Source organism: Hippopotamus amphibius, chromosome X (genome assembly GCF_030028045.1).
Source record: "Hippopotamus amphibius kiboko isolate mHipAmp2 chromosome X, mHipAmp2.hap2, whole genome shotgun sequence".
Lineage (NCBI taxonomy): Eukaryota > Metazoa > Chordata > Mammalia > Artiodactyla > Hippopotamidae > Hippopotamus > Hippopotamus amphibius.
In genome coordinates, this window is record NC_080203.1 from 119,663,358 (window position 1) to 119,691,157 (window position 27,800).

At 45.6% G+C, this 27,800-nt stretch overlaps 1 protein-coding gene across 6 annotated transcripts in view; it reads left to right on the forward strand.

The window, feature by feature from the left end:
- MAP7D2 (MAP7 domain containing 2) overlaps nucleotides 1-27,800 on the forward strand; it is a 102,140-nt gene that overhangs the window by 29,022 nt on the left and 45,318 nt on the right. For 5 of the 6 annotated variants that reach the window (XM_057718594.1, XM_057718595.1, XM_057718590.1 and 2 more), the window contains exons 2-3: nucleotides 24,567-24,644; nucleotides 25,733-25,896. In XM_057718594.1, coding sequence (XP_057574577.1) covers nucleotides 24,567-24,644; nucleotides 25,733-25,896 — 242 coding nt within the window. The remainder of the gene's footprint in view (nucleotides 1-24,566; nucleotides 24,645-25,732; nucleotides 25,897-27,800) is intronic. The other variant, XM_057718591.1, reaches the window with a different exon arrangement.

Genomic DNA, 27,800 nt, shown 5'->3' on the forward strand with positions numbered 1-27,800 from the left:
GGGGGGCCCAGTCAGACCTGCCTGGTTCTGGGGTGTCAGCATCTGAGTCTTCAGGCACCTAAGTCTAGCCAAGCCTCCACACCCTGCTACTCCCTGAAGTACCCCAGAAGTATTTTGCCCTCAGAATCGAATGTGACAGATATAGGTATTTAATTGTTTTCCCTGAATAAAAGAGTTCTTTTATTCAATAAATAGAGGGTGATGGAGACTTAAGGGTCTCACGGATATGTGAATGGAATGATATCTGAGGTGTTCAGAGAACAAATACTTTCTGGGAACCTGCTCTGGGCTGAGTGCTGGGAAAACAGTGGTAGAGAAAATAAAAGGGTATGCGGAGCTAGAGTATCACAACTGCAAAGGTGAAGAGGGAGGGAGCTGTGGAGGCACAAAGAATTGTCCCTCCTCGGATACCCAGGTAGATCAGGGAAGGCTTCCTAGAGGAAGTAACTACTCATCCGACAGTGCCAAGTGTGTGTGTTGGGGTTGGGGAGAGGGTGTTCCAGGCCAGGGGCAGAGCTTGTGCGAAGACCTGGAGGTGAGAGAGACCCTGGCTCCTTCCAACAAGGGACAAGAGCTCGGTGTGGCAGAAGGGCAGAGTCCCCTGGGAAACGGTCCTGTTCAAGCTCTCAGACTCAGGGGCGCATTTGAGAAGAAGGTTGAGATGTAGACAGGATGATATTTAAATGATTTATTAATGTGAACTGGCCTCTTACTGTCTTAAATGGAAATAATTTACTTCTTTTTTTGTTGCTGTTGTTTTTTTTTTTTTTTTTTTTGGGGGGGGGGGTACACCAGGTTCAATCAACTGTTTTTATACACATATCCCCATATTCCCTCCCTTCCTTGACGCCCCCCCCTCGAGTCCCCCCCACCCTCCCTGCCCCAGTCCTCTAAGGCATCTTCCATCCTCGAGTTGGACTCCCTTTGTTATACAACAACTTCCCACTGACTATTTTACAGTTGGTAGTATATATATGTCTGTGCTACTCTCTCGCTTCTTCTCAGTTTCCCCTTCACCCCCCACCCCCTCCCATACCTCGAGTTCTCCAGTCCATTCTCTGTATCTGCTTCCTTGTTCTTGTCACTGAGTTCATCAGTACCATTTTTAGATTCCGTATATGTGAGTTAGCATACAATATTTGTCCTTCTCTTTCTGACTTACTTCACTCTGTATGACAGATTGTAGTTCTATCCACCTCATTACATATAGCTCCATCTCATCCCTTTTTATAGCTGAGTAATATTCCATTGTATATATATGCCACATCTTCTGTATCCATTCATTTGTTGATGGGCATTTAGGTTGCTTCCATGTCCTGGCTATTGTAAAGAGTGCTGCAATAAACATGATGGTACAAGTTTCTTTTGGGATTATGGTTTTCTTTGGGTATATGCCCAGGAGTGGGATTACTGGATCATATGGTAGTTCTATTTGTAGTTTTTTAAGGAACCTCCAAATTGTTTTCCATAGTGGCTGTACCAACTTACAGTCCCACCAACAGTGCAGGAGAGTTCCCTTTTCTCCACACCCTCTCCAACATTTGTTGTTTCCAGACTTTGTGATGATGGCCATTCTGATTGGTGTGAGGTGATCCCTCATTGTGGCTTTGACTTGCATTTCTCTGATGATTAGTGATGTTGAGCATCTTTTCATGTGTTTGTTGGCCATCTGTATGTCTTCTTTGGAGAAATGTCTATTTAGGTCTTCTGCCCATTTGTGGATTGGGTTATTTGCTTTTTTGGTATTACTTCTTTTTATTATGGCCCATTAAATGCTGCTTGGACGAAGCAGGCCATGTCACGAACACTGCTCTCATCTCCCCTCCCTATGCCCTGTTCCATCTTCGTTTTACTGTTAGGTAGTTATTGATATATACTCATTCCTGTGAGCAGAGTCACTCAATAACTATTTATTTGGGACCTTCATGAATCTGCTTCATGTCACTGGGTCTCCCTTTCCTGCTCCCATGAGGTGGGCTAAAATAGTATTTCCCTCTCTTGTCCAATCCTAAGAACCATCTGGGCTGCTTGTTACAAATTCAGGTTCTCTGCCACCTCCTGGGGGATGCCAGTTCACCAGGTCTGAGGAGGAGTTTGGGAATCTGTATGTTTTAAATTAATTTTATTGAGTATATATATATTTATTATACATAGATTTGTATGTATAATTGACATACAAAGAAAATGCACCCATTTTAAGTGTACTGATAGCTGTGCTTCGACGAATGTATACACTTCTCACCATCACAACCCTTTGCAGACACGCTTCACCCTCAGCCCCAGGCAGTCTCTGATCTGCTTTCTGTTACTGTAGATTACTTGAGACACTTTTTAAAAATATTTATTTAGGGACTTCCCTGGTGGTACAGTGGTTAGGAATCTGCCTGCCAATGCAGGGAATATGGGTTTGAGCCCTGGTCCAGGAGGATCCCACATGCTGCAGAGCAACTAAGCCTGCGCACCTAGAGCCCGTGCTCAACAACAGAAGAAGCCACCACGATAAGAAGTCTGTGCATCACAACGAAGAGTAGTGCCCGCTTGCCGCAACTAGAGAAAGCCCTCTCACAGCAACAAAGACCCAACAAATTAATAAATAAATATTAAAACAAAACAAAACAAAAGTTCACAGAACTAAAGAAACGCATGAAAAATATTTTTATTTATTTGGTTGTGCTGGGTGTTAGTTGCGGCAGGCAGGCTCCTTAGTTGCAGCTCGCCAGCTCTTTAGTTGTGGTGGGCAGGCTCCTTAGTTGCAGCTGCATGGCTCCTTAGTTGTGGCATGTCAATGCTTAGTTGTGGCATGCATGTGGGATTTAGTTCCCTGATCAGGGATCGAACTCGGGCCCCCTGCATTTGGGAGAGTGGAGTGTTATCCGCTGCACCACCAGGGAAGTCCCAGTTTAACCACTTTTAATATCATATCAGTGGAGTCATGTAGAGTGTACTCTTTTCTCTGGCTTCTTTCACTCAGCATGTTTTTGAGATTCACCCATGTTGTGTGTGTATATAAGTAATTCATTCCTTTTATTGCTGAAGAGTAGGTCTCTCACAGAGACTGTACTAGTGTTTTTGCTGCATTGCCACTTTAGCTATTCTCTTGCTGATGGACAGTTGTTTTGTTTCCAGTTTTTGGCAATTATGGACAAAAATACTGTGAACATTCAGATACAGACTGCTTTGTGGACACATGTTTGCATTTGTCTTAGGTAAATCCCTAGGAGTGGGCTTGCTGAGTCATATAATACATGAATACCCTAACTGGGAAAGGAGCTGTCAAACTCTTTTCCTAGGTGCTTGTACCAGTTTACATTCTCACCTGCAGTGTAGCAGAGGGCTAGTTGCTTTGCATCCGTGCAAGCACTTGATATGGGCAATTTCTTGTTGGATTTAAACATTTTTTTGCCATTCCAGTGGTTGTATAATGATTTGCCACTGTGTTTTTTTTTTTTTAAACAAACATTTATTTATTTATTTGACTGCACCAGGTCTTAGTTGCAGCACATGGGATCTTCGTTATGGCATGTAGGGTCTTTTAGTTGTGGCATGTGAACTCTTAGTTGTGGAATGAGGGATCTAGTTCCCTGACCAGTGATCAAACCTGGGCTCCCTGTGTTGGGAGTGAGGAGTCTTACCTCCTGGACCACCAGGCACGTCCCATTGCTGTGGTTTTACTTTGCATTTTCCTGATGATTTAAAGATTGAGCATCTTTTCGTGTGCTTCTTGGCATGTGAAATGTCTGTTCACGTCTCTTGCCCATTTTTTTGAGTTGTTTGCTTATTTAGCTGTAAGAATTTGTTATTTGCTTACATTTTATTTCAGAATTATACCTCTTTATTCACAAGTAAGATTGGTCAGTAGTTTTTTTGTTAAATTTAGGTGTTTTTAGAAATAATTTTTCTTTATATTCTGGATATAAGTTCTTTGTCACACATCTGTATTGTGAATATTTTCTCCTTGTCTGGTTTGCCTTTTCATTTTCTTAATGGTGTCTTTTGAGGAGCAGAAGATTTAAATTTTGATTGTCTGATTTATCAATTTTTTTCTTTTATAGTTTGAGCTTGTTGTGTGTTCTAAGAAATCCTTGCCTACCCCAAGGTCATGAAGATTTTCTCCTATGTTTTCTTCTAGAAGCTTTATAGGTCCATTTTAAGTTTTTATACATGATGTGAGGTATGGATCAAGGTTCATTTTTTTGCATTTGGATGTCCATTTGTTCCAGCACCATTTGTTGAAAAGCCTATTCTTTTCCCCTTTATTACCTTGGCACCTTTGTCAACCATTCAGGTGCTCGTATATGTGTCGGTCTGTTTCTGTATGTGGCTGAAATATTGTAATTTCTGAAAATACAAGAGGCCTAGTAGCTTTGTGGTTTTCTTGTCTGAGGCAGTTTCTAAAGGTCCTTTCCTTAGGTGAGTTAGAAGCCTAGAGTTGAGTTCATATTGTAGGTTTCTGTTGTGAATGTGGAATACATTTTCCTCTGCCTTCAGTGCCTTTAAGGCAAGGCCTTGCCTTTCACCTCTAGGCAGCTGTTGAGCCCTCTGTCTGTACTTCTAGAGTCAGACACCTTGAGTTTGCATCTCGCCTCTGCCATTTACCATTTGTGTGACCCCAGAAAAGTGTTTAACCTCGCAATTTCCCCACCTGGAAAACAGAGTCAATAATTATACTTACTTCATAGATTTGTTGGGAAAATTAAATGAGCTTAGAATGTAACATATTTAGGACTGGGCCTGGCACAATTGATGTTGCTTATCATCACCATCCTTAGTCTCTAAACCGGCAATTGTCCAAATCTCCCATGTAGCTATTTTCTAAGCTCCCCAAATTCCAAACAACCAAACTTACCACTTTCTATTTCTATCACCAATGCCTATTTGTGTAGCATCTACCTCTCTGGGTTAGAATGCATTCTTCCCTTTCTGTTCCACTCCTGTTCATATCCCCCATGAACCTGCATCTGGATTATTTATTCACTGTGTAGCTCACATGGGGGAACAGGGTTTCTGTGGGTCAGGCCCTGGACCCCCCTGGGTGGGCTAGGAGGACAGGATCGGGTACAGGGATGGCCTCAGTGGTGTGGCGGGCAGGGCAAAAGGGCAGTGGGGAGAGGACTCTGAGAAGGATCAGGCTGCACTGCAGGGCTCCCCTGTACTGGAACTGCCTTTAGCTTTTACATGTTCCCAGTGGATGCCTCTCTGCAAAGAGTGAAGGTCTGAGAGCCAGTTGCACAGACTGCCTCGTTACCAGCTTATAGTGTTTTTCCTGTAATTGATTTCTAATCTCATAGCATTGTGGTCAGAAAAGATGCTTGATACAATTTCAGTTTTCTTGAATTTACCAAGGCTTGATTTATGACCCAAAATGTGATCTATCCTGGAGAATGTCCCATGTGCACTTGAGAAGAATGTGTAATCTTCTGTTTTTGGATGTAATGTCCTATAGATATCTATTAAATCCAGCTGATTTATTGTGTCATTTAAAGCTTGTGTTTCCTTATTAATTTTCTGTGTGGATGATCTGTCCATTGGTATAAGTGGGGTGTTAAAGTCCCCCACTATGATTGTGTTACTGTCGATTTCCTCCTTCATAGCTGTGAGCATTTGCCTTATATACTGAGGTGCTCCTATATTGGGTGCATATATATTTATAATTATTATCTCTTCTTCTTGGATTGATCCCTCAATCTTTATGTAGTGTCCTTTCTTGTCTCTTGTAACATTTTTTATTTTAAAGTCTATTTTATCTGATATGAGTATCGCTACTCCAGCTTTCTTTTGATTTCCATTTGCATGGAATATCTTTTTCCATCCCTTCACTTTCAGTCTGTATGTGTCTCTAGATCTGAAGTGGGTCTCTTGTAGACAGCATCTATATGGGTCTTGTTTTTGTATCCATTCAGCCAGTCTGTGTCTTTCGGTTGATGCATTTAGTCCATTTATATTCAAGGTAATTATTGATATGTATGTTCCTATTACCATTTTCTTAATTGTTTTGTTTTTGTTCCTGTAGGTCCTTTTCTTCTCTTATGTTTCCCACTTAGAGAAGTTCCTTTCGCATTTGTTGTAGGTCTGGTTTGGTGGTGCTGAATTCTCTTAGCTGTTGCTTGTCTGTAAAGCTTTTGATTTCTCCCTCGAATCTGAATGAGATCCTTGCTGGGTAGAGTATTCTTGGTTGTAGCTTCTTCTCGGTCATCACTTTAAATATATCGTGCCACTCCCTTCTGGCTTGTAGAGTTTCTGCTGAGACATCAGCTGTTAACTTTATGGGAGTTCCCTTGTATGTTATTTGTCGTTTTTCCCTTGTTGCTTTTAATAACATTTCTCTGTCTTTAATTTTTGTCAGTTTGACTACTCTATGTCTTGGCGTGTTTCTCCTTGGGTTTATCCTGCCTGGGACTCTCTGCGCTTCCTGCACTTGGGTAGCTATTTCCTTTCCCATGTTAGAGAAGTTTTCAACTAGAATCTCTTCCAGTATTTTCTCGGGTCCTTTCTCTCTCTCTTCTCCTTCTGGGACCCCTATAATGCGAATGTTGGTGCGTTTAACATTGTCCCAGAGGTCTCTTGGGCTTTCTTCAGTTCGTTTCATTCTTTTTTCTTTATTCTTTTCTGCATCAGTGATTATCACCATTCTGTCTTCCAGGTTACTTATTCATCCTTCTGCCTCAGTTAATCTGCTATTGGTTCCTTCCAGTGTATTTTTCATTTCAGTTATTGTGTTGCATATCTTTGTTTGCTCTTTAATTCTTCTAGGTCTTTGGTAAACTTTTTGATCTTTGCATCCAGTCTTTGTTCAAAGTCCTGGATCATCTTCACTATCATTATTCTGAATTCTTTTTCTGGAAGGGTGCCTATCTCCTCTTCATTTAGTGGTTTTTCTGGTGTTTTATCTTGTCCCTTCATCTGATACAAAGTCTTTTGCCTTTTCATTTTCTCTGTCTTTCTGTGGCTGTGATTTTCAGTTCCACAAGATGAAATAGTGCTGATACTGCTTGATTCTGCTGTCTGCCCTCTTGCGGAGGAAGCTATCTAGGAGGCTCGTGGGTGCTTCCTGATGGGAGGGACTGATGGTGGGTAGGGCTGGATGGGTGGAGCTCAGTAAAACTTTAATCTGATTTGGTGGGCGGAGCTCAGTGACACTTTAATCTGCTTGTCTGCCAGTGGATGGGTCTGTGTTCCCACCCTAGTGGTCGTTTGGCCTGAGGCAACCCAGCCCTGGAGCTTACAGGCTCTTTGGTGGAGCTAATGGTGGACTCTGGAAGGGCTCACGCCAATGAGCACTTCTCAGAACCCCTGCTGCCAGTGCCCCTGTCCCCTCGGTGAGCCACAGCGGCCCCCCACCTCTGCAGGCAACCCTCCAACACCAGCAGGTAGGTCTGGCTCAGCCTCCTATGGGGTCACTGCTCCTTCCCCCTGGGTCCTGGTGAGCACACTTTTTTGTGTGCCCTCCAAGATTGGAGTCTCCGTTTCCCCTAGTCCTGTGGAGGTCCTGCAATCAAATCCTGCTGGCTTTCAAAGTCTGATTCTCTGGGGATTCCTCCTCCCATTGCTGGACCGCCAGGTTGGGAAGCCTGATGTGGGGCTCAGAACCCTCAGGACTTCTGCGGTATAACTGTTCTCCAGCTTGTGAGTCACCCACCCAGCATTTATGGGATTTGATTTTAATGCGATTGTGCCCCTCCTACCATCTCATTGCGGCTTCTCCTTTGTCTCTGGATGTGGGGTGGGTTTTTTTTGGTGAGTTCCAGTGTCTTTCTGTCGATGGTTGTTCAGCAGTTAGTTGTGATTCCGGTGCTCTTGCAAGAGGGAGTGAGCGCACGTCCTCCTACTCCGCCATCTTGATTCTTCTCTCGTTACCAGCTTAAATGATCACCTGGAGAAAAACTCCAGAAAGTATTTACCTGATACCTGCTCTTTATCCTTGTTTCTTATGTTTGGTACCCATCTCAGGTATGGTGTGTGGGGAACCATCATGCACTGTCCTAGGCAGAGAACTCCAATTTTGAAACCTCAGGAGATTGATACTGTGCCCATGAGAGTGCTCAGTGCCATATTGATGAGTGAAACCTCAGGTTGCCTTGGGAACATAGACATCCTTCCTGTTACTATAAAAAGGGACACAGTGGCTGCAGTCGTGAGGCAACCTACATTTCACTGATTCTTTATGGTTAAAAAAAGTGCCCAAAGGGAAATGCTGTATTTTTAAAATAACTTTGATCGAATACATAAGATTTCCTTTCAGTACTGATCAAATCAAGTAATCCACTTTTCAAATGCTTATTGGATATAACCGGAATCAGAACTGCTCCATCAATCTCTCTTCCCCTCCCTCTTCTCTGATCCACCCCTATAAGTGCAGGATATTTGTTGTAATTATATTGCCTTTGCCTCCATTACAGATTCGCACCATGCTTTCACTGTGCTGCCATCCAGGAAAGTGGCATTGGGACAGTTTGTTCCATGACAATTGTTACAGAACCCTTACCACTACCATTAATGCGTTTAGCCACTGTCCTACCTAGGGGAACAGATTGTGCTTGTTGATGCTGTCAAACACCTATAAGATATTTATTCTCTATTATTGAAGAAGAATTTTAAAAAACAATGGATATTACTATAAATTGCTACAGTTTTTAACAAAATTGCCCAAATGGGAATCATGTTTATTCTATATTTATTATTTTCTAGCTTCTTTCATACTACTGTGTATTGATGTGGCAGAAACCAAGCTGTGTTCAGTGTAGAGGAGGTTTTTCTACTTCTCACGTGCAGCATTTTGGGCTGGGTAATTCTTTAGTGTGTATCTCATAGCAAACTGGGCTGTCCTGCGCACTGTAGCATGTTCAGCAGCATCCCTACTAGATGCCAGTAGCACCCTCCCCTCAAATCGTAACAACTCAAAATGTCTCTGGACATCGCCAAGTGTTTCCTGGAAGACACGATTGCCCCTGGTTGAGAACCACTGTACTAGAGTCTAAGGATTGTGTAGCATGCTGTTCCTAATGGCAGTGGTCATGTAAGCATGGGTTTGGGGTCAGCTGTAATAGTAATGTATGTAGTGACCTTTAAGTGTGACAATCTGGCTAATTTAAAATAACGTGAATCCAAAATTGGGTTGCTGTGATGGACTAGCATGCTTAAATAGCAGCAGCATATTGTTATTCTTTGGTGATGGTATTTGCAGGTAAAAGACAACATGCAGGATTTGAAAAGAATACATGTATCATCAGTTCTTATCTACTGCCATGAGAAAGAAGGAGAGAAACAGTGACAGCCACAACAGGCAAGGCGGCCATGCTCAGACACAGCTGTAGTGCACAGAAGGGCATTTGTTGTGCATTGTTTTGAATGGCAAGAGCCTTTTCTGTGGAACAACCCAAAGAGAAGCCTGTATATAGCCATAAACCTTGGGACTTCACCTCTGAAGGCCTTGTTGTATTACTCTGCAAAAATCATTCCCAGAAACAAGTAGTGAGATTCACGTTTTGCCTTCCTCTTGTGAGCATCACAATCTGTAATCTTCCTATTTTCAAAATAAACATTTGTCCGCCAGCAGCAATAAGTAGAACTTTAAGATTCACGTGTCTTTTCTTTTTCCAAAGAGGTATTTAGATGGGGTAAAATAAGGTAAATTTAATTAGCAAGCTGGAAATCTCTGCAAGTCTATTTAGAAAGGCATGCCAGACTGCCCTGAACGATGTTGAGTGGGGGCACACGTTTTACTCTAACCTTGCTATTTAAAAAGAATCTGTTTGCGCCAGGAAGCTCTTTCTGCCTCAAGGCCTCAAAGTGCACTTGAAGATCGTGCTTGTTTAAGGATGCCAGATGCAGGGCCTGTAGGTTGGGGCCGGGCCGAGCAACCCTGCTGGGCGTACTTTTCTAGGAGAAAAGGAATAGGAGGTTATTACAACTTTTAAAACTCTTAATATGTCTTCAAATTGTTTGCAATACAAAGAGTGATTTTTTTTCTAGCCTCTTTATTTCCCTTTGTATTTTGTTTTAAAACTAAGGAATCTTTTAGGCCCCTCAGGCCTGAGCACTACACTGATGCCTCCAGTTTAGTTCCGGTAGCCCTGTCAGTGGCTCCTTGATGCGCTGGTGTAACTGGGACCATCTCCAACGTGGGACTGAGCTGTCCAGAGCTGAGATTGGGAATAGGGGGGTCCGCAGCGGGGAGGCTTCATTTTGTTTTGTTTTTTTAATAAATTTATATATTTATTTATTTATTTTAATTATTTATTGGCTGCGTTGGGTCTTTGTTGCTGCACACGGGTTTTCTCTAGTTGCTGCAAGCTGGGGCTACTCTTCATTGTGGTGCGCAGGCTCCTCATTGTAGTGGCTTCTCTTGTTGTGGAGCATGGGCCCTAGGCGTGTGGGCTTCAGTAGTTGTGGCACATGGGCTCAATAGTTGTGGCTCACGGGCTCAAGAGCACAGGCTCAATAGTTGTGGCACACGGGCTTAGTTGCTCCACGGCATGTGGAATCTTCCCAGAGCAGGGCTCGAACCCGTGTCCCCTGCATTGGCAGGCGGACTCTTCCTTTTTTTTATAAATTTATTTATTTTATTGGCTGTGTTGGGTCTTTTATGCTGTGCGCAGGCTTTCTTTTAGTTGTGGTGAGTGGAGGCTATTCTTTGTTGTGGTGCACAGGCTCCTCATTGCCGTGGCTTCTCTTGTTGTGGAGCACGGGCTCTAGGTGCGTGGGCTTCAGTAGTTGCAGCACATGGGCTCAGTAGTTGTGGGTCATGGGCTCTAAAGCACAGGCTCAATAGTTGTGGCGCACGGGCTTAGTTGCTCCGCGGCATGTGAGATCTTCCTGGAGCAGGGATCGAACCCATGTCCCCTGCATTTGCAGGCAGATTCTCAACCACTGCGCCACCTAGGAAGTCCCAGAGGCTTCACTTTGGATGCTCCAGTTGCTCAGCAGTGGTTGAAGTTTAGATCTGAAGCCTAGTGAGGTGACTGAGGAGAAGCAGGCAGTCTGGAAACAAGGGGCTGTCCTCAGGGAGGGGGCCTGAAGGCTCCTGCCAACCCTGTAACAGGGAGGGTGGAGAGACCCTCATCACCCGACGCATGTTGGTGTGGGAAACGCTCAGGAAACAAGGACAGAATAAGGAGTTTTCTGGCCTGCCTCACTTGTGCTCAAGGGCACAGCTCTTCTCACTGTAGAAACTCAGGATCTGAAGGGCACCTGGGCCAGGAGTGGCATGAAGATTGGCCAGAAGGGTCTCCAGTGACCCTTTGGGATCCTTTACACGTCTTTTACATTCATCATCATTAAACATACACAGCACCCTGAAGAGAAAATCAAATGGCAGTACTAACAATGGGAACACTACAGTTAATTTCTCTTTACCAGCTTTTACCTGCTGGATTCTGTCCACAGTTTCAGAGACATTTTTAAGTTTCTCATACTTTGTTGCCGAAAAAAGCAAATAAGAAAAGTTATCTTTTTTCCCCTGTGTCTGGCGCTCTTTGCAGATGTTCAAGGCCTTTCTGAGTTCTCACTGTAAACAACCACGTCCCCTGTGGTGTGCAACCCCAGAACCCACCTCTGCCCCACCACTGAAGGACAGTCCTCGGTTAGGTTGAGAAATAGTGAAGCCTTTTACTGAGCACAGCAGGCAGCATGCTGAGCATAGCGCTTGTGCACACACCCTCTGTCTCTCTCCTTCTCCTGCCCTCCTCCCTTCCCTCCTTTCCCCCTCTGTCTTCCTCTCCACTGATGCTCTAAGATATCTGTGGGAGTGGAACCTGTGCCCAGCTGGCTCCACAGCATTCGCGCTTGCGCAGGTACTGAACCCAGCTTCTTCTCTGTACTCGCTGAGGGATAGGAGGGCTTTTCAAAGGTTATTCTTGCTGCAGATTGGAGCCTTACCCCATGATTAGAGCAGCTTAGCCTCTGGATGCTCATGCCAAAGCCCCGTGTCAGAGTTTCTCCATCTCTAAAGGACCCTGAGGCTAACCTCAGACGCTTGGCCCTGCGTTCCCCATCCATGGTAGAAACCTCTACACTTGCTCTGCTGTCCGTGTTCTCTCCCTTTTCTGGTGCCAGTCCCCACTTCCTTCTTTCTCAGTCATTACCCTGGACGGGATGGGTCGAGTCCAGATGCCTGTGGCTGCAGACAGTTCTGTGATGATGAGAGGCACACAGTTCAGGGGAGCCTGGAGGTGGAGGAGAGAAGGTTGGGCGTTTGAGCCTCAGCGCGGAGCCTCCCAGCTACCTTGGCAAGCCTTGCACTTGGCTGGCGAAGGGAGGCAGAATATGCCATCCAAAATACAGCTCTTTGGCGTAGGATTGTTTTGAGAAACTACAGACGCCAGAGAAGGTCTGAAACCAAGAAAAGTTACCGTTTTGTAAGGGAAATCTACATTTATAAAGGAAATTTACATTAGAAGGGGGGCGCGCTGTACTAGGAAGACAGCTATCATCACAGATAACTTAAACCTGAGAAACTTATCTGCTTTGCGGGGCATCTGTGTTCACCAAACATTTCCTCCTCTCACATTCCATGAATTCCACCCCCCACACATATCTTTCGTCTTTAGCTGCAGATGGTATTTTAGGTAGTGGTTCAGGCCATCTTGGAGAGTGTTATTGTTTTCCAGGGAATCTCCTGTATGTACTTGACGTATATATTCAGTAAACTTCCATCTGTATTACAGGGGGTCCCAACCAAGATCTCAGAAGGGTGGAGGGGAAATTATGTAGGTTTCGTTTAACTAACAAGTCATACTGTAAACAGAGTATGCTGTGCATATTGGGTCCTTTTGAGATGATACATACATGTATTAAATTTATTGTAGAAACACAGGAGTCCAGGTAACTCCTGCCTCCCAGATGAGGAGACAGGGTGTGAGGGAAGTTTCTGCGTCACAGTGCTCAGTAGATAATTGAGTTGAATTTTTCTAGCTGTTCATTGCCTTCTTATAGCTACCTTTGACTTTGTTCACCTCAGCCTCTAAGTGAATTGCCAGCCCAGCAGAGCAAGTCTTAGAATGGAAACTGGGACCTCTTAGGAAGTTGTGGGGGGGTTCCTGGGGGGATTTTGTGGGGTTCTTGGGGAGACTGAAGTGTGGAGCTTCAGATTCCATGGCCTGGGGCCCGGGCCCAGTGCGTGACTGCCACAACTTGTTTGGTCCGTGTTCTCATGTATCATCAGGAGAAGGGAGCCAACTGTGACTCCTCCTGCGGCCGTATGTTTTCGCAGCACTGCCCCCCCCCCCCAGTGCCCCTGCCAACTGGAACCCTGGGAAGTAAGTAGTAATGTTCCTGATTTGTAGAAGAGGAGCCCAAAGTTCTGAGATGTGAAGGGATTACTCCAGTTCCCTTGACTGGGGCACTGTTGGACAGGCCACACAGATGGAGCCTCCAGGAAGCCCCCAGGACTGAGCTTTACATATGAATGGGGAAATGATCCAAATGGAGACTTTTTCTGGTGGCTATGGAAAGAGCCAGGCCTTTTGGACAATGGTAGCTGGGATCTGGTGTAGATGGAGACAGTTAAAGGCATGAGAAAGGCAGGTAGCATGACCTTGGAAGAGAACGGTTGTCAAGGCAGAGTCCAGAACCAAGGAACTGGCTTGTTAAACTCCTTCTCTCCGGAATCACTAGGTGCTCTCTAAGAGCCCTGCAGCTCAAGGCAATCTCTGGGCCTTTGCAGGTGACTTCAGCCCTGGTAAGGCATACCTCCTGTCTCCCATCCCATGCTGCCCTTGGAGTCCAAGTCCCCTCACCCATCATGGAGCCACAGTGAGGATGCAGTTGCCTGTGAGATCCAGGGTTGTTCTTTGCAGCCTTGGGCACTAGTGAAATATGGCATGTCAGCCAGCACTGAATTTTGCCTTTTCTGTGTGTTGTTGCCATTTTTGTAGCATTAAAAACAGGTATCGTACACTAAAATGCACACCTTTCAAGTGTACCATCAGGGAAATTTAACAAATGCATTCATTGTCTTGGCCCAGGCCCCCCTTGATTAGCAAGGTAGTCCTCCAACAATCAGGGGCCCAGCCTGCCAGGGAGGCCCTGGGGCAAGCTGCAGACACTTCAGATTTGAAAGCAGGTTTAAAGATGAGGGGGATTAGGGACTAGTTCCGGACTATAGTAGTAGCCGTGGTGGTGGGTGGGGGCCTGGTGATAATGATACTGATGAACATTAATGCTTTCTGAGAGCTTAATATGCCCTAAGTACTTATATTTAAATTTTCATTTAAGGGCCATATCTAAACCAATGATGACAACGATGGTGATACAGTTAGCTAATATTTATTAGGCATTTAATATGTGCAAAGAGCTTTACAGATATTCTCCTTTAAGCTTCATGTTACTCTATGACACAGGTACTATTATTATCCCTATTTAACGTGTGAGAAAACTGAGGCTTAGATGCTTCCCCAGTGGTCACACTATTAAGTGTCTGCTAAGCAGGGATTTGACAGAATCCAGGCAGAGCCCCTTTTCTTACCATGTTCCTTTGTGCATCCCAGTAAGAACAGCTCCCAGTTTCTGGGCACCTAGATCCCTAGGTCAGTGCTCTTTCCTTCAGGTGGCCTTCCCTCTCAGTATTGAGTTGATGCCTGTCAGTTTGGGAGTCACCCAGACTGGCCTCAAATCCAAGCGCTGCTACTCAGCAGCTGTGACTTTGGACAGACGTCTTAACCTCTGTGGGTCTCGCTTTCTTCATCTGCAAAATGGGGGTATGTCTCACCTCCTGTGATTATTGTGAGCATTAAATAACATTTGGAAAGTGTGCTAGGCAGGAGAGAGGTGCTTAATAAATGGTACCTTTAGAAAAAGACAGGCTAGCCCATGAACATTTGTACAGTTCCCGAAACTGGGTGCGGTTGAATTTTATAACTTGACGTGTTTTCATTTGGTTCTGGGAGCTTGAGTTGCTGCGGCAGGAGTTCCTAGGATGGCTGATTACGTGTGTATGATTATAATGAGGTGATTTACTGTTGAAATGAAGAACAGCATCATCATATCCCACCTTCACAATTAGTGTTTGTGAAATGTCATGTATATATTCTTTTTTTAGTAAGAAGTTACTTGTCCTACTAAAGACAGGATCTCATTTCTACTGAATTACTGGAAGGGACATGTCTGTATATGTAGACACAAATAATGTTTGGTAACTGATAACCTTTGCAGAAGATGAGAAATCAAGGGCATGTATACCTGTTTCTAGTGTAATTTTTGTAGAAAAGGGATGCTCACCATGGTTTTAGCCTGGCAGCATTGCATGCACTCTGTCTCATCACCTACATTAGGAAAGGTAATGTGGTCGGTTTTCAGGCCTGTGTGCAGGAGACCCCATTAGCAGAAAAGGGAGAGCAGTAACTAGGAATAAGCAGGCTAGACTAGCTTGACTCGCCATGCTCCTGCTGTGTGCTGGATACGGTTAAGCAGTGTCTGTGACCTTTCATTGCATCCTCACTGTAAGAAAGGCACTACTGTTTCTCCATCTTACAGAGGAGGAGACTTAGAGCAGTTGCTCTAGGACTTCGCTGTTGTGCCTTCCTTCTTTCAGTAACCCTATGAGATTGGTGTGGATTGGTGACGATTATGTGCCAGGTTCCAGGGCAAGAAGGATGCAATCTGAGATCCATTATTGTTTGACCTGATGTCAAAGTGCTATACTCCTCATGATTGTTTGAATTTCACCCAATTCTACACTTTAAAAAACAAAAACAGGACTTCCTAGGTGGCACAGTGGTTAAGAATCTGCCTGCCAATGCAGGGGACAAGGGTTTGAGCCCTTCTCTGGGAAGATTCCAAATGCCACGGAACAACTAAACCCATGCGCCACAACTATTGAGCCTGTGCTCTAGAGCCCATGAGCCACAACTGTTGAGCCCGTGTGCCGCAACTATTGAAGCCCTCTTGCCTAGAGCTCATGCTCCACAACAAGAGAAGCCACTACAATGAGGAGCCCGTGCACCACAATGAAGAGTAGCCCCTGCTTGCAGCAATTAGAGAAAGCCCGTGTGTAGCAACAAAGACCCAACACAGCAAATAAATAAAATTATTAATTAATTAATTTTTAAAAAAAGAAATCGATCTTAAAAAAACAAAAAAAAAGAACTGGCCATTCTCTTAGCTGTGCAATTGTGATTTAAGAAAATCATTTAGGAAGCATTTAAGTCATTTAGTAATACTCTTATCACATCTACATTTTTCTGGAAAATTTAATTCAGTTAGCTATTTTAAAGGAAACTGCTAGGAATTTAGCATATTTTATAAAAACATAATAGCAGCATAGATATGTGTATATTCTTATGTAGTTCCCTATTTCGCTACTTTTCTTTTTAAGGAGAACAGCAGTGTCCAGGAGAAATCACAGTGAATTAAGGGTCAGAGAGAGAATGAGAATCCACCCACTCAGTATGACAGTGGGTGGGTCACTTGACTTTTCTGAATCTCCATTTCTTTATTCTTGAAGTATAATCCCCCCCCCCCCCAGAAATAATAGCCATGAACATTTAATGAGCATTTATTACAATGGAAAGTTCTTCACATACATTATTTCATATAATCACAGTAACAGTTTATCACAACATATTTATTATTTATTGGCAGTTTTTTCACCCCCTTCCCTCCCTTTTTTTAACAAACAGCAGATTTGTCAACATTCATTTTTGCTTCTCTGTTTTACACAATATAACAAAGCTCTTGAGAATGTGTGGCAAAGACATTTCACAGGAATATAGGTGATTTATACATAGTCAAATGAACCACATATATTTATGTTATATTAAAAATGCTTTCTTGGAACCATATATATCTGAATATTTGAGAGGAAAAAGTAAAAGCAGTAACCTGGGAGACTCAGAAGAAGGCCACAGATGAGATTAACTAGGCTATGGGTTTTAACTCCTGTTGCCGAACGCTTCCTAAGGTGATTTTATTTTTTTCTTTTTGCAAATTTCTTATTGCAGTATAATTCACATAACATAGCAAAACGTTCACCATTTTGAAGTGTAAACTTCAGTGGGTTGGGTTTTAGTACATTCTCCATGTTACGTAACCATCACCACTGTTTAATACCAGGAGGTTGCGGTCACCCCCACAAGAAACCCTGTGCCTATGCAGTCCTTTTCAGCTGCCCCCACCAGCCTCCTCATTCCTTCTTTGTGACCGAATAATATTTCAGTATGTGAGCAGGCCATATTTTACTTACCCAGTCAGTAATTGGTAGGCATTCGTGTTGTTTCCACTTCGTGGCTACTGTGAATGATGCTGCCGTGAACGTTCATGTTCAGTTTACCTCCGTTTCTACATGTTCTGATGCTTTCCTGAGGGGAATGCCCCCACCAAGCTGGGGGGATGGAAGGGGATGAGCTGTGGGAAAAAGGAGGGGAAATGAAAGGTGCCACATCGTCAAGCAGACCATGGGTTTGCAGCCAAACATAGCTGGATGCTCTGACCCACAGGTCATGTCCAGAGAGGACTGTGGCTCCGAGCATGTCACTGGCAGAAAGAAGGGCAGATAATTCCTCTGTTGTCGCCTTCCTGTCTCAGAGTGAATACCGTGGGGCCCTAAACCCTTTGTCCTCTGGCTCATGTTTCCTGGCCTTGATGGACAGCCTCTGCAGGTCTGGCCTGGTTACCGTCAAGGTGCTAGGGTCACTCGTCATCCATTGCTGTGCATGGAGGCTCCTCTGTCGGGGCAGTGGCAGCAGCCGTTCTGGGGTGCGGTGACCGTGGGAAGAACACAGGCCATCACACTGGAACACTTCTGGCCGAGGCGTGGGATGGGTGTGAGGGCCAGGGTCGCGAGCAGGTGAGACTGAGCCAACTAAGGCGTCATATGGGTCCCATACGCTGAGAGATCAGAAAGTGCTGCTTGTTTGCTTGTGGTTCATCAGTGGACTGGTTTTCCGGCTCCATGGCTGTGTAACTAACCACACCAACACTCAGCGGTCTCAGATGTCACCTGCTTTCTCAGGAATCTGTGTGCTGCTTGGGCTTGGCTGGGTGGTCCTCACCTGAGATGTCTCCTGAGGGGGCAGCTGGAGGGCCACAGTGTGCACTCCGAAGCTGGCCTTTGGTGCTGGTGTTGGCTTGGAACTCTGCTGCAGCTGATTGATGGGAGCTGTTCCCCAGGACCCACTGTGGGACTTGGCCTTCTCACAGCGTGGTGATGCGTTCTGAAGGGGTGACTCACCAGAGCTAGCGTCCTATGTCCCTTGGAAGTGTGGGAAACCAAGGCTTCGAAAGTTTAAATAGTGGATCAGGTGATACAGAGGCTGTGGGAGTGGTTGTCCTTGACCTGATGCTGTCATAGGATTGTGGGAAATAAGGAAATATGTGTCTTAACACTCAGGCCTGGCACACAGTAGGGGGCTTATGACCTCCACATTTCTTGAGTACTTAATGTGTACAGAATACTGTGCTAGGCCCTTTGAGGGCTAGGAGAAGAAATGGGACATGCATGGGCCCTGCCCTCAAGAGGCTAATATCCTGATAATTGGACTGGAAAGGGGGGCCATGAGAGAGGGCCTATAAGGGTAGAGCTTCCTGTGCTTGAGGACCATGAACTAGAGAGGGAAGGACCTCCAGAGCAGTGATGGAATTTAAAGGAAAGATTCTCTTCAGCCTCGGTCAGGGTGGGGGGGGGGTACGGGGTGGGGAGGGGATGGGGAGCAGCAGGGGGTGGGGGAGCTGCCTTCCTTTCTTTACCTTTCAATATCCTGCATAGATCCAGCAAGATAATGGCTACAAAGATGGTTTAAAATGTTCCTTGTTTTTATAGACACTTCTGATACATGGTTAAATGCTCTACAAATGGGGAGGTTTCCATCAATGGGATGTAATATTCACAGCCACTCATTCAGCAAACATTTGAATACCATGTGCAAGGTCCTGGGGATTCAACTGCAAGGGGCCGAAGAACGGGCTCAGATAGTAGCATGTGGGGCAGTAACAACCATGTCAAATGCTCTGTGTGGGGGGTGCAAGCAGGTGGCCGATCATTCCTTCTGAAGATATGTTTTGGGGCTCATTCTTTGAGCCCCACACTTAGCTGGGCTCTGGATATCCAGAGAGGAGCCACAGGCAGGGCCTTGCCCTGCAGAATCAGCATAGTCTAAACAACGACTCTCAAGATGTGGGCCCTGGACAACATTCTTTGGCCAGCCCCAGGCACACTCTGTGAAACACTCTAGGGTTGCCGTCCAGCAGCCTGAGTTCACAAGCCCTTCAGGAGGTTCTGACCCACGCTCCAGTGGGAGGAGCAGCAGGCTAGGAGTGTTCTCAGTCCTGCTGCTGCATGAGAGCATCACACAGGAGCTTTCAGAGCACCAGCGCCATGACCACACCTGAGACGACAAGGCCAGTCTCTGGGAGGGAGTTGCAGACACCTGTAATTGTTAAAGCTCCTCTGGTGAATGCATTGTGTAGCCACAGTGGAGAAGCAGTGGTCTCCATGCCCTTAGACAGATCATCACAGCACAAACAAGTTGCCAGGGAGGTGTGAGTGCATCCCTGCCTGCTGGTCCACAGAGGGGCAGGCACCCTGGAGGAGGGGGCTGGCAGGCATTGGACTTCGTATTTGATGACCTCTTCGTTCCCGGTTCCCTTTCTTTTGTCTGGACATTGCAGTTGCACGCATGTGAGTTGTGATTGGGGAGGTTACTTTAAAATTCATTTAATGTAATCAATTTTTAAAAGTTGAACACAGCTGGCTTCCCCTAAAAACTTTATATTTCGATAATGATTATTACATACCATGAATAATTGACTAATATCAGCTCATTAATATTCTAGTGGGAGAGTGCCTCAGGCTAATAAAATTCATTTTTAAATTAGTTTTTAAAAATGTGTAGCCCAAGGATAATGGAAAGTTACTCCAAACAGGAGCAGATCAGTGAAGTATGAAATTTTATGCTGTTCTGTTCACATAAAATAGTTTGGCTGTTCAGTATCCCTGTTTGATTCTCATTTCCTGTAGGGATGAATTGCCCAGGAAAGGGCCTGTGTTTCAGGGGTGCACATTACCTGAGCACCTTTGCCCTGGGAAACATTACTGCATCAAGAATGGGGCAGGTGTGGCTCTGACATGGGTGCCCCTCGTCCTTCTGCTAGGTAGGACACCTCTGGGAAGGTGTCCCCTGCTCCCGCTTTGTCTTTGGGTCCCTCCCAGGGCTTTACACTTGGGCCAGATTTTTAAAAATTAAACTTTCTACTTTGAGGTCATTGCAGATTCACATGCAGTTATAAGCAGTACTACAGAGAGATCCCGTGTACCCTTTACCGTTTCCCCCAGCGGTACTAACATGCAGCACTGTAGTTTACTCTCACAGCTAGGGTTGTTGACGCCGGCACAGTCGTCACTGCAAGGCCCCTCTTGTAGCCACCACTTCCCTTCCGCCCCTCTTCCCTTACCCCTGGCAAGTACTGATCTCTTCTCCACCTGTTCTCATGGGGTTCAAGAATAAAATGGGTCTCTGGTTTAATAAAGAGAGACAATACATGTACACATGTAGTACAAGGTACAAGGGACAAAGGACGATTGGATAGGAAAACAACAGTAGGTTTTCGGGCCATACAGAAAGAAGACTGCCTTGTGGAACCAAATTCAGCATTAACTCTTGACTATACCACGTCTTTAGAGGAGGTCTCCTGGTATTGTTAGTGTTCATGTATTAAGGTCACTTTCCCTGGGTCTGTTAACCCTAGTCTACCTCAATTGCTCCGGCTGTGTTGTTATAATCATAATATCTAGTCAGGTCCATGCCCCCTAATACATAGGGGCTGTCTGGTTTGTATTCTACCCCTTTTTCCTTTGGGATGAGCCCAGGGCCTCTTGGCAGGCGCCCCTGGAGGGTTCTCAGGGATCACAAGGTGGAAGTTGGAGATGTAAGTTAATTATTTGGCTTCTTTTCAAATGGATGTTCTGGAAATGATTGCTTGACAATTCTTTTAATCTGGAGAGGCAGATGCTGTGTGGCGGAATGAGGCCTTACCCTGACCTTACTCACCCAGCAAAACTCAACCCTGACTGGACTCTGAGCTCTTCCTTATTCATATGTGTCCCAGAGCAGTTACGTGTGAAGGGAGAGAATAACAGGAGTGAGCCTTCAGGCTCCTGGTTCAGTACTGTTCAGTACAGTAGCCACCAGCCTCATGTGGCTAGTGAGTGCCTGAAATGTGCTCAGTGTGATGGAGGAACTGAACTGTTAATTGCATTTAATTTTGATTATCTTAAATTTAAACAGATGCACGTGGCTTGTGGCTGCCATGTGACAGCATAGAGACTCCAGGTTACCCACCTTGGGCTGTTTGAGTCACTCTACCCCCCTCAGTGGGGCCAAAGAAGAATTGCTTGGCATGGTTGCCTCGGGTCATCTGGCTGTCTTGTTTCCCCACCCAGCCTCCAAACATTTCCAAACCGTCAGTTTGAAGAGGAAGCAAATAATTAGCACATCTGTGCCCAGCTGGCCAGTGCCCGGCTCACAGTAGTGCTTACTCAGTACTTCTCTAATGAGTTGGATTTGCACTTAGCTCCAAATTTGCATGCGCATTCCTGGGACAAGGATGGGACTTGTTCCCTGCGTACAATACTGGGTCTCAGAAAGCCACGAAGGTTTTGTTCATGGGAACTAAGAGCTGTTACATGTCCTCCTTTGCCAGAGAGCCACATGGAAAAGCAATAATTAAGAGTGTGGGTCCTGGAGTCAGGTTCCTAGGTTTGAACCTGGTGTCTCCAGTTTCTGATGGTGTGACCTTGAACAAGTTAACCTCTGTGCCTCCCTTTCTGTGGCTATAAGATGAAGACCATAATAGTACCTCCGTCATCATGGTGTGACTGGGCCGAATAAATTCAAGCAAAGGACTTGGTTCGTAGATCGTAGCCTCCTGTTATGACGAAGCTGGTGATGACTATAAGCCTGATGATGAAGATTTTCTGGAGAGGAAATGATTTGAAGGTGTGACTCTTAGAAGTGCCCACAAGGGGGCAGCCTAAAATCATGCATGTCGCTGGAACAAACAGCCTTCTGTGGATAAAGCCTCAGGGTAACATGGCCAGTTTCAAATGTGCTTGGCCTTTTTCCTTCAGTTTTTCTTTCTTTCTTCTGTTTGAATAACACCTTCAGTGGTTCTCCAGGCTGTATCTTAGATCTGGAGGGTGACAGGTCATGCTTGAGCTGACAAGTTGATGTGGGTGCTGATGCCAGCATCTATCCAGGAGTCCTAGGCTTCTCTTTGTAGCTTTTCACACAGAACAAATCCTTATTAATCAAAAGCTTAAGGTAGAGACCAGAGCTTGGAAATGTTTAGAGAATCATTAAAGAGAAACCTGTTTTTATCTCCCTGTTCCCCTTCCACTAACCACATGCCCTCCTTTGAGTGTTGTGTGTGCACCTCTAGGCCTGTGGGAGTGGGGTGTGGCCCGAGCCCGTTGACCCAGAGATGCAGATTCGCCCCTGGCTCGATAGCCCCTCCCTCCCTGCAGGGAGACTGAGGGTACTCTGCAGCCAAGCAGAATGAAATTAGAGTCCTGCCAGCCATGTGGGGGCACAGAGCATCACGGGTCTGGGAAACTGGGGTTTTGAAGGGGTTTAAACAGGTGCAGGGGACGTGGGAGAAAGGGGTCAGATTGTGGGGGACCAGCAGTGATGAGCTGAGAAATTGGGCCTTTAAATTCTTTTTTTTTTTTTTTTTTCTGGTGAATTTTCTTTTTTTTTTTTTTTTTTGGACTTTTTTTTTTTGGGGGGGGGTACACCAGGTTCAATCATCTGTTTTTATACACATATCCCCGTATTCCCTCCCTTCCTTGACTCCCCCTCCTCGAGTCCCCCCCACCCTCCCTGCCCCAGTCCTCTAAGGCATCTTCCATCCTCGAGTTGGACTCCCTTTGTTATACAACAACTTCCCACTGACTATTTTACAGTTGGTAGTATATATATGTCTGTATGTAATGAGGTGGATAGAACTTTAAATTCTTGATGCTGTTCATGTTGTCGGTAGCGTTGTAATGATTAAGAGTTGACAAAAACCAAATGAACTTATTTACAAAACAGAAATAGACTCACGGACATAGAAAACAAATTTATGGTTACCAAAAGGGATAGGGTAAGGGATAAATCAGGAGTTTGGGATAAAATATACAGACTACTATATATAAAATAAGGAAACAAGGACCTACTGTGTAGCACAGGAAGCTACATTTAGTATCTTGTAATAACTTACAATGGAAAAGAATGTGGAACAGAATATATAATATGTATATGTATGTATATGTATATATAGACACATGTATGTATATACACACATATATGTATATATGTATATGTATGTACGTGTGTATATATATGTATATGTATAACTGAATCACTTTGCTCTACACCTGAAACTAACACAACATTGTAAATTAACTATTCTTCAGTTTTAAAAAAAAGAAGAAAAAAAGAATTGACTAAAAACAAATATGCAGAGTGGCACTTGTAGTCAGGTTGATTTTCCAGTTCTCTCTTGAGCTTTAATATCCCTGCTGCATAATCCAGGCTGCAAAATTAGATGCTTATGGGGAATCATGACAATCCAGTGTTTACCATGTCCATCCTTATCTGCATTCCTGCTGCCTGCACTGCAGTCCAAGCCTCCAGGTCCCTGTCCTGGGCAGCAGTAGGAACATCCCTGAAAGGCGCACGGGTCACTGTGGCAGTGAGGCACACTATGAAGTCAGCTGTGACACTACCGTGGAGGACGGCCCAGGCACTTGGAAGGTGAATCCAGTCATAGTAACACTAAAGCCGATTTCTCCAGGATGTGGTCCTTGACCATTATATAAGTAATACTCATGAATGACCAATTGTGACCAAGTGCAGTGAATTATTTTTAATCCTAAAACAACTGTGAAGACCATTTAATCTTTGACTCAAAAAGCCCTTTAGGGTCCTGTGGAAGATGGATGGAGATGTGGAGCTCCTGGGATGTTTCCCAGACATTTTAGGGGGGAATTGCCATTTGTTCTGTTTTATATACTGTAAACAGGAGTATGTTATATTCCTTCTTTGTGATTGACATGGGAGCAAACTTAGCGGAACCAAAATCAAACTTGAGTGTTGTATTTTCTCAGTGCTCACCCAAGGAGCTCATACATGTCCCTCAGCAGTTGACTCCTTCCAGAAAGTCAAATGTTCACTGTCTGTGTAATAATCGTGTCTACTTTTGTGCTTCTGCCTTCACCTGGGAGCCAGACCGGGGGAGGCCCGGTGGGCTTTTCTGCACATTGCCAGGCCTGTCACTTATTGTGCTTTCTGACCCCTGTGGGGCCAGGCCTGGGGCCAGAGGACTAGGGAGAGGGTTGGTTCTCCAGGGCTGGTATTGGGCCACTACCAGCCCAGCTGGGTGGGTGAGCGTGGCAGCTGTGGCTATTGCCCCTCGACTCTCGGGGCCGAGCTGTACGTATGGTAGAGAGCAATGGATCAGGCCTCTGCGGGTGAAGCAGTGCTGATGGGTGATGTGTGTGTGTGTGTGGCCACACCCAGGGTGTGGGCCCAGCAGCCCTTGCCACTCAGCGCACGGGGAGAGTGAAGTCTTTCGATGTGTTTTCCCTCTTGTAGGCATGGATGGATTTTTAAAATCTGATGAGAGACAACGACTAGCTAAAGAAAGACGAAAAGAAAGAGAAAAATGTCTTGGTAAGTTGTGTACTTTGGCTGTTTAGATCTAAGGGAGTGGAGATATGATGGTGTCTTTTTTGAAGACCCTTAGAAATTTGTGACTGAATGGGAAGAGAACTGGGATAGTTGCTAGGCGAATGTGAAAAACTGGGAGCAAACCTGTACCGCCACTGGCCTGTTCAGAGTTGTTACATAATTCTCAGGACAGTTGATTTGCTCACTGAGCACTCATTGAACCTCTGTTACTGGCAGTGCGCTAGGGCTGTGGGTAGGATGCTGAAGAACTAGAGACAGTCGCTGCCCCTGCCCCCTCAGGCAGCCTCTCCCCAGGGCAGCTAGAAGGGCCATCCTCGGGGGAACGGAGGAAATCGGCACTGAAGGCCATTTCTGTGTCAAGACAGGGAACCCATTAAGAAAGGCTGTCGTACCTCTTGCAGGCTATGCACAGATGCATCTGGCCTGTTCCCCACAGGGTGCCACGAAGTAGGTGGAGTGGCTTCCCCAGGGCCCTGAGACAGAAGAGGAGCTTTCAGATCCTTCTCCTTGATTGCCTCCTGCTGGTCGGCTCAGGCATTGTGTCCTCCAGGGAACCCTTAGTAAATGTCTCAAGAGGGAGGCCGATCCTGTTCATCCCCTTCTGTTTGCCTTCACCCCCCTCAGCATCTGGTGCACAGTGCGTGTACAGCTAACGTGTCCTGAGCGAAGATAACCCTGACAGCTCTCATTTCTCAAACCCGTGTGTGGCCTAGCCATTGGGATGAGTCTGACTTGATGACGATGACAGGCAGAGCTCCCATGTGTAGGGCAGTGACTGTCCACTTTCTGTGCATTGTCTCATTCAGTCTCCACAATACTTTAATGTAGCACATGCAATATCCCCACTTCACAGAGGAGGAAACTGAGGCAGAGAGATGACGTGGTTAATACGTCCAGGGTCACCCAGCTAGCAGCGGAGGCACCAGCACCCTTCATCTCAGTCACTGCAGCCTACGATACCACCAGTCTCTTTTTTGGGGGCCGCTCCCACTTCTGCATTTTTGGTATTAATCCAAATGGCGTGGGGGTGCTCTAGTAATGACACCTCTCTTCCGCATTCCTTCCTTCAGCTGCCCGGGAGCAGCAGATCCTGGAGAAACAGAAGAGAGCCAAGCTCCAATATGAAAAGCAAATTGAGGAGCGATGGCGGAAGCTGGAAGAGCAGCGGCAGCGAGAGGAGCAGAAGAGAGCTGCCGTGGAGGAGAAGAGGAAGCAGAAGCTACGGGAGGAGGAGGTGAGGGCTGGGCTCCAGCCGTCTCCGCAGTTCACGCTAGAACAGGAACAAGGAGACAGACCCATTCAAATTAGCTGGGGAGTGTGTGCTTCTGGGGTAGACACAAGGCTGGAGGAAGGGCTGTGAGGGTGGAGGATAACATGACCTTGTATTCACTGCTGGAAAATCAAATAGTCTACCTTCCAATACAAACATGCTAGTCTATTTATATTTTAATGCAGGTTCTTACTTTAATCATCCTTTCTCCCCAGTTATCTTTTTAAAAAGAAATGGAATGTAATTACTCTGACAGAGTCCTTTATTACTAAACTTTGAAAATATATTTAGAAAGCATATTTGGGATATAGATTTTCTTAACAAGTGTATTTTAAGGGTGTAATCATAGCCTTGCATCAGGTGATGATCATTTTTTATTCATAAGGTATAGTGACTCATCATTTAGTATGAACAATATAGAGGTTCATTAATCGCCAACACTGTAAGATAGAGATGTTGGTATAAATTCAGTATTTTTTTAAATCTCTGAATTATCACTATGTTTACCCTTTTGTCTTTTTTTAATTAAAAAAAAAAAAACACAAACATGCTCACATACACAGAATTAGACCCATCTTTGCCCACAAAGCACAGGCGTAAATGGTGACTTCTTTGTTCCTCTTAATGGCCTGAGCCAAGTCTTAGCCTCAGTTCGCTGTTGCTTGCACAGCCCGATCACTGTGTGCCTTTGTCACCTCCTGGTGCAAATCCCAGCTCTCCCACTAAGCAGCTGGTAGCCAGGGCCAAGTCCCAGAGCCCCTCTAACTCGGTCTCCTCGGCCCAAAACAGAAGTGGTCATAGGAGTTAAAGGAGGTGACTTATGAAAGTACCAGCAAAGCACCTAGCACAGAGTAGTCGCTCAGAAATGTTAGCTTCCCTTCAATGACTTCAGCTGACCTTGGCTGAGGCAAGGTCAAGAGAGAGCTACCCAGAAAAGATTATGGCACAGAGTGTAGAGAACAACAGAAAAGCCACGGTGCCTTGGGCTGTTTCAGTGACCAGGACAGATCTCTCCTTTCCCAGCCTGGGTGTTTGTTGTGAGTGCTGGGCTCGCGCCTTTTCTTCCGGTCCTCCCTTCCTTGGCTCAGAGCTTGTCTCTTTCCTCCTTGCTTGCTCCATTTCCACTCCTGACCTCCTGTGGGATTGCTGATTGCAGGGGATGTATGTCGCTGCCGTTTCCAGGAAGGGGCACTGTGAAGTCATGGGAGATGCTTCCTGAGCCTCTACCACACCTGACAGTGTCACACGGGTCCACGTTGAGGCGCTCCCTGTCTGTACTTTTTCTTCATTGAATGGTAGTGCCAGAGGCGTTTTAAATCAAGCTGCCAAACTTCGCTCTCTTGCAGTTGAGGGAATGTCATGCCAGATGGTTGGTCCTGATGCAGCTGACTCGTTAGTGGTTGTACTGTGGATAATTTCCTGTTTGCTTTGTGTACACCCTTTCACCCCTCATGTGGTGATGGTGGGGAGTGGGGCAGGCTGCCTGCCCATGGTCAGCACAAACACACACCGAGCTTGCACCCTGCTTCTCCACAGACACAGCAGGGTAGGGCTGAGAGCTGGGCCTCCCATGGGTATAGAGCAACCCGAGGAAGCAGTGGGCTCCCTCCACCACCTGTTCCACCCTCTGAGCCCCAGGAGACTCAGGTGGAGCTTAGGGACTATCCCCACGCAGGCTGGCCTGTCTACCACCTCGTTGTCAGTGCTCTGCTAGTGCAGAGGTCCGATTGGCGTTCTCATGGGTGATCTTTGGAGAGGATGGATAGGTGTCTGCTGCAGGAGCCCTTTCCAAAGGAAGGCCTTTGCATTTGCCCCCATGGTTCACTGGAGATCCTTGGAGGGCTGCTGCCTGCTTGGCACATAGCTAT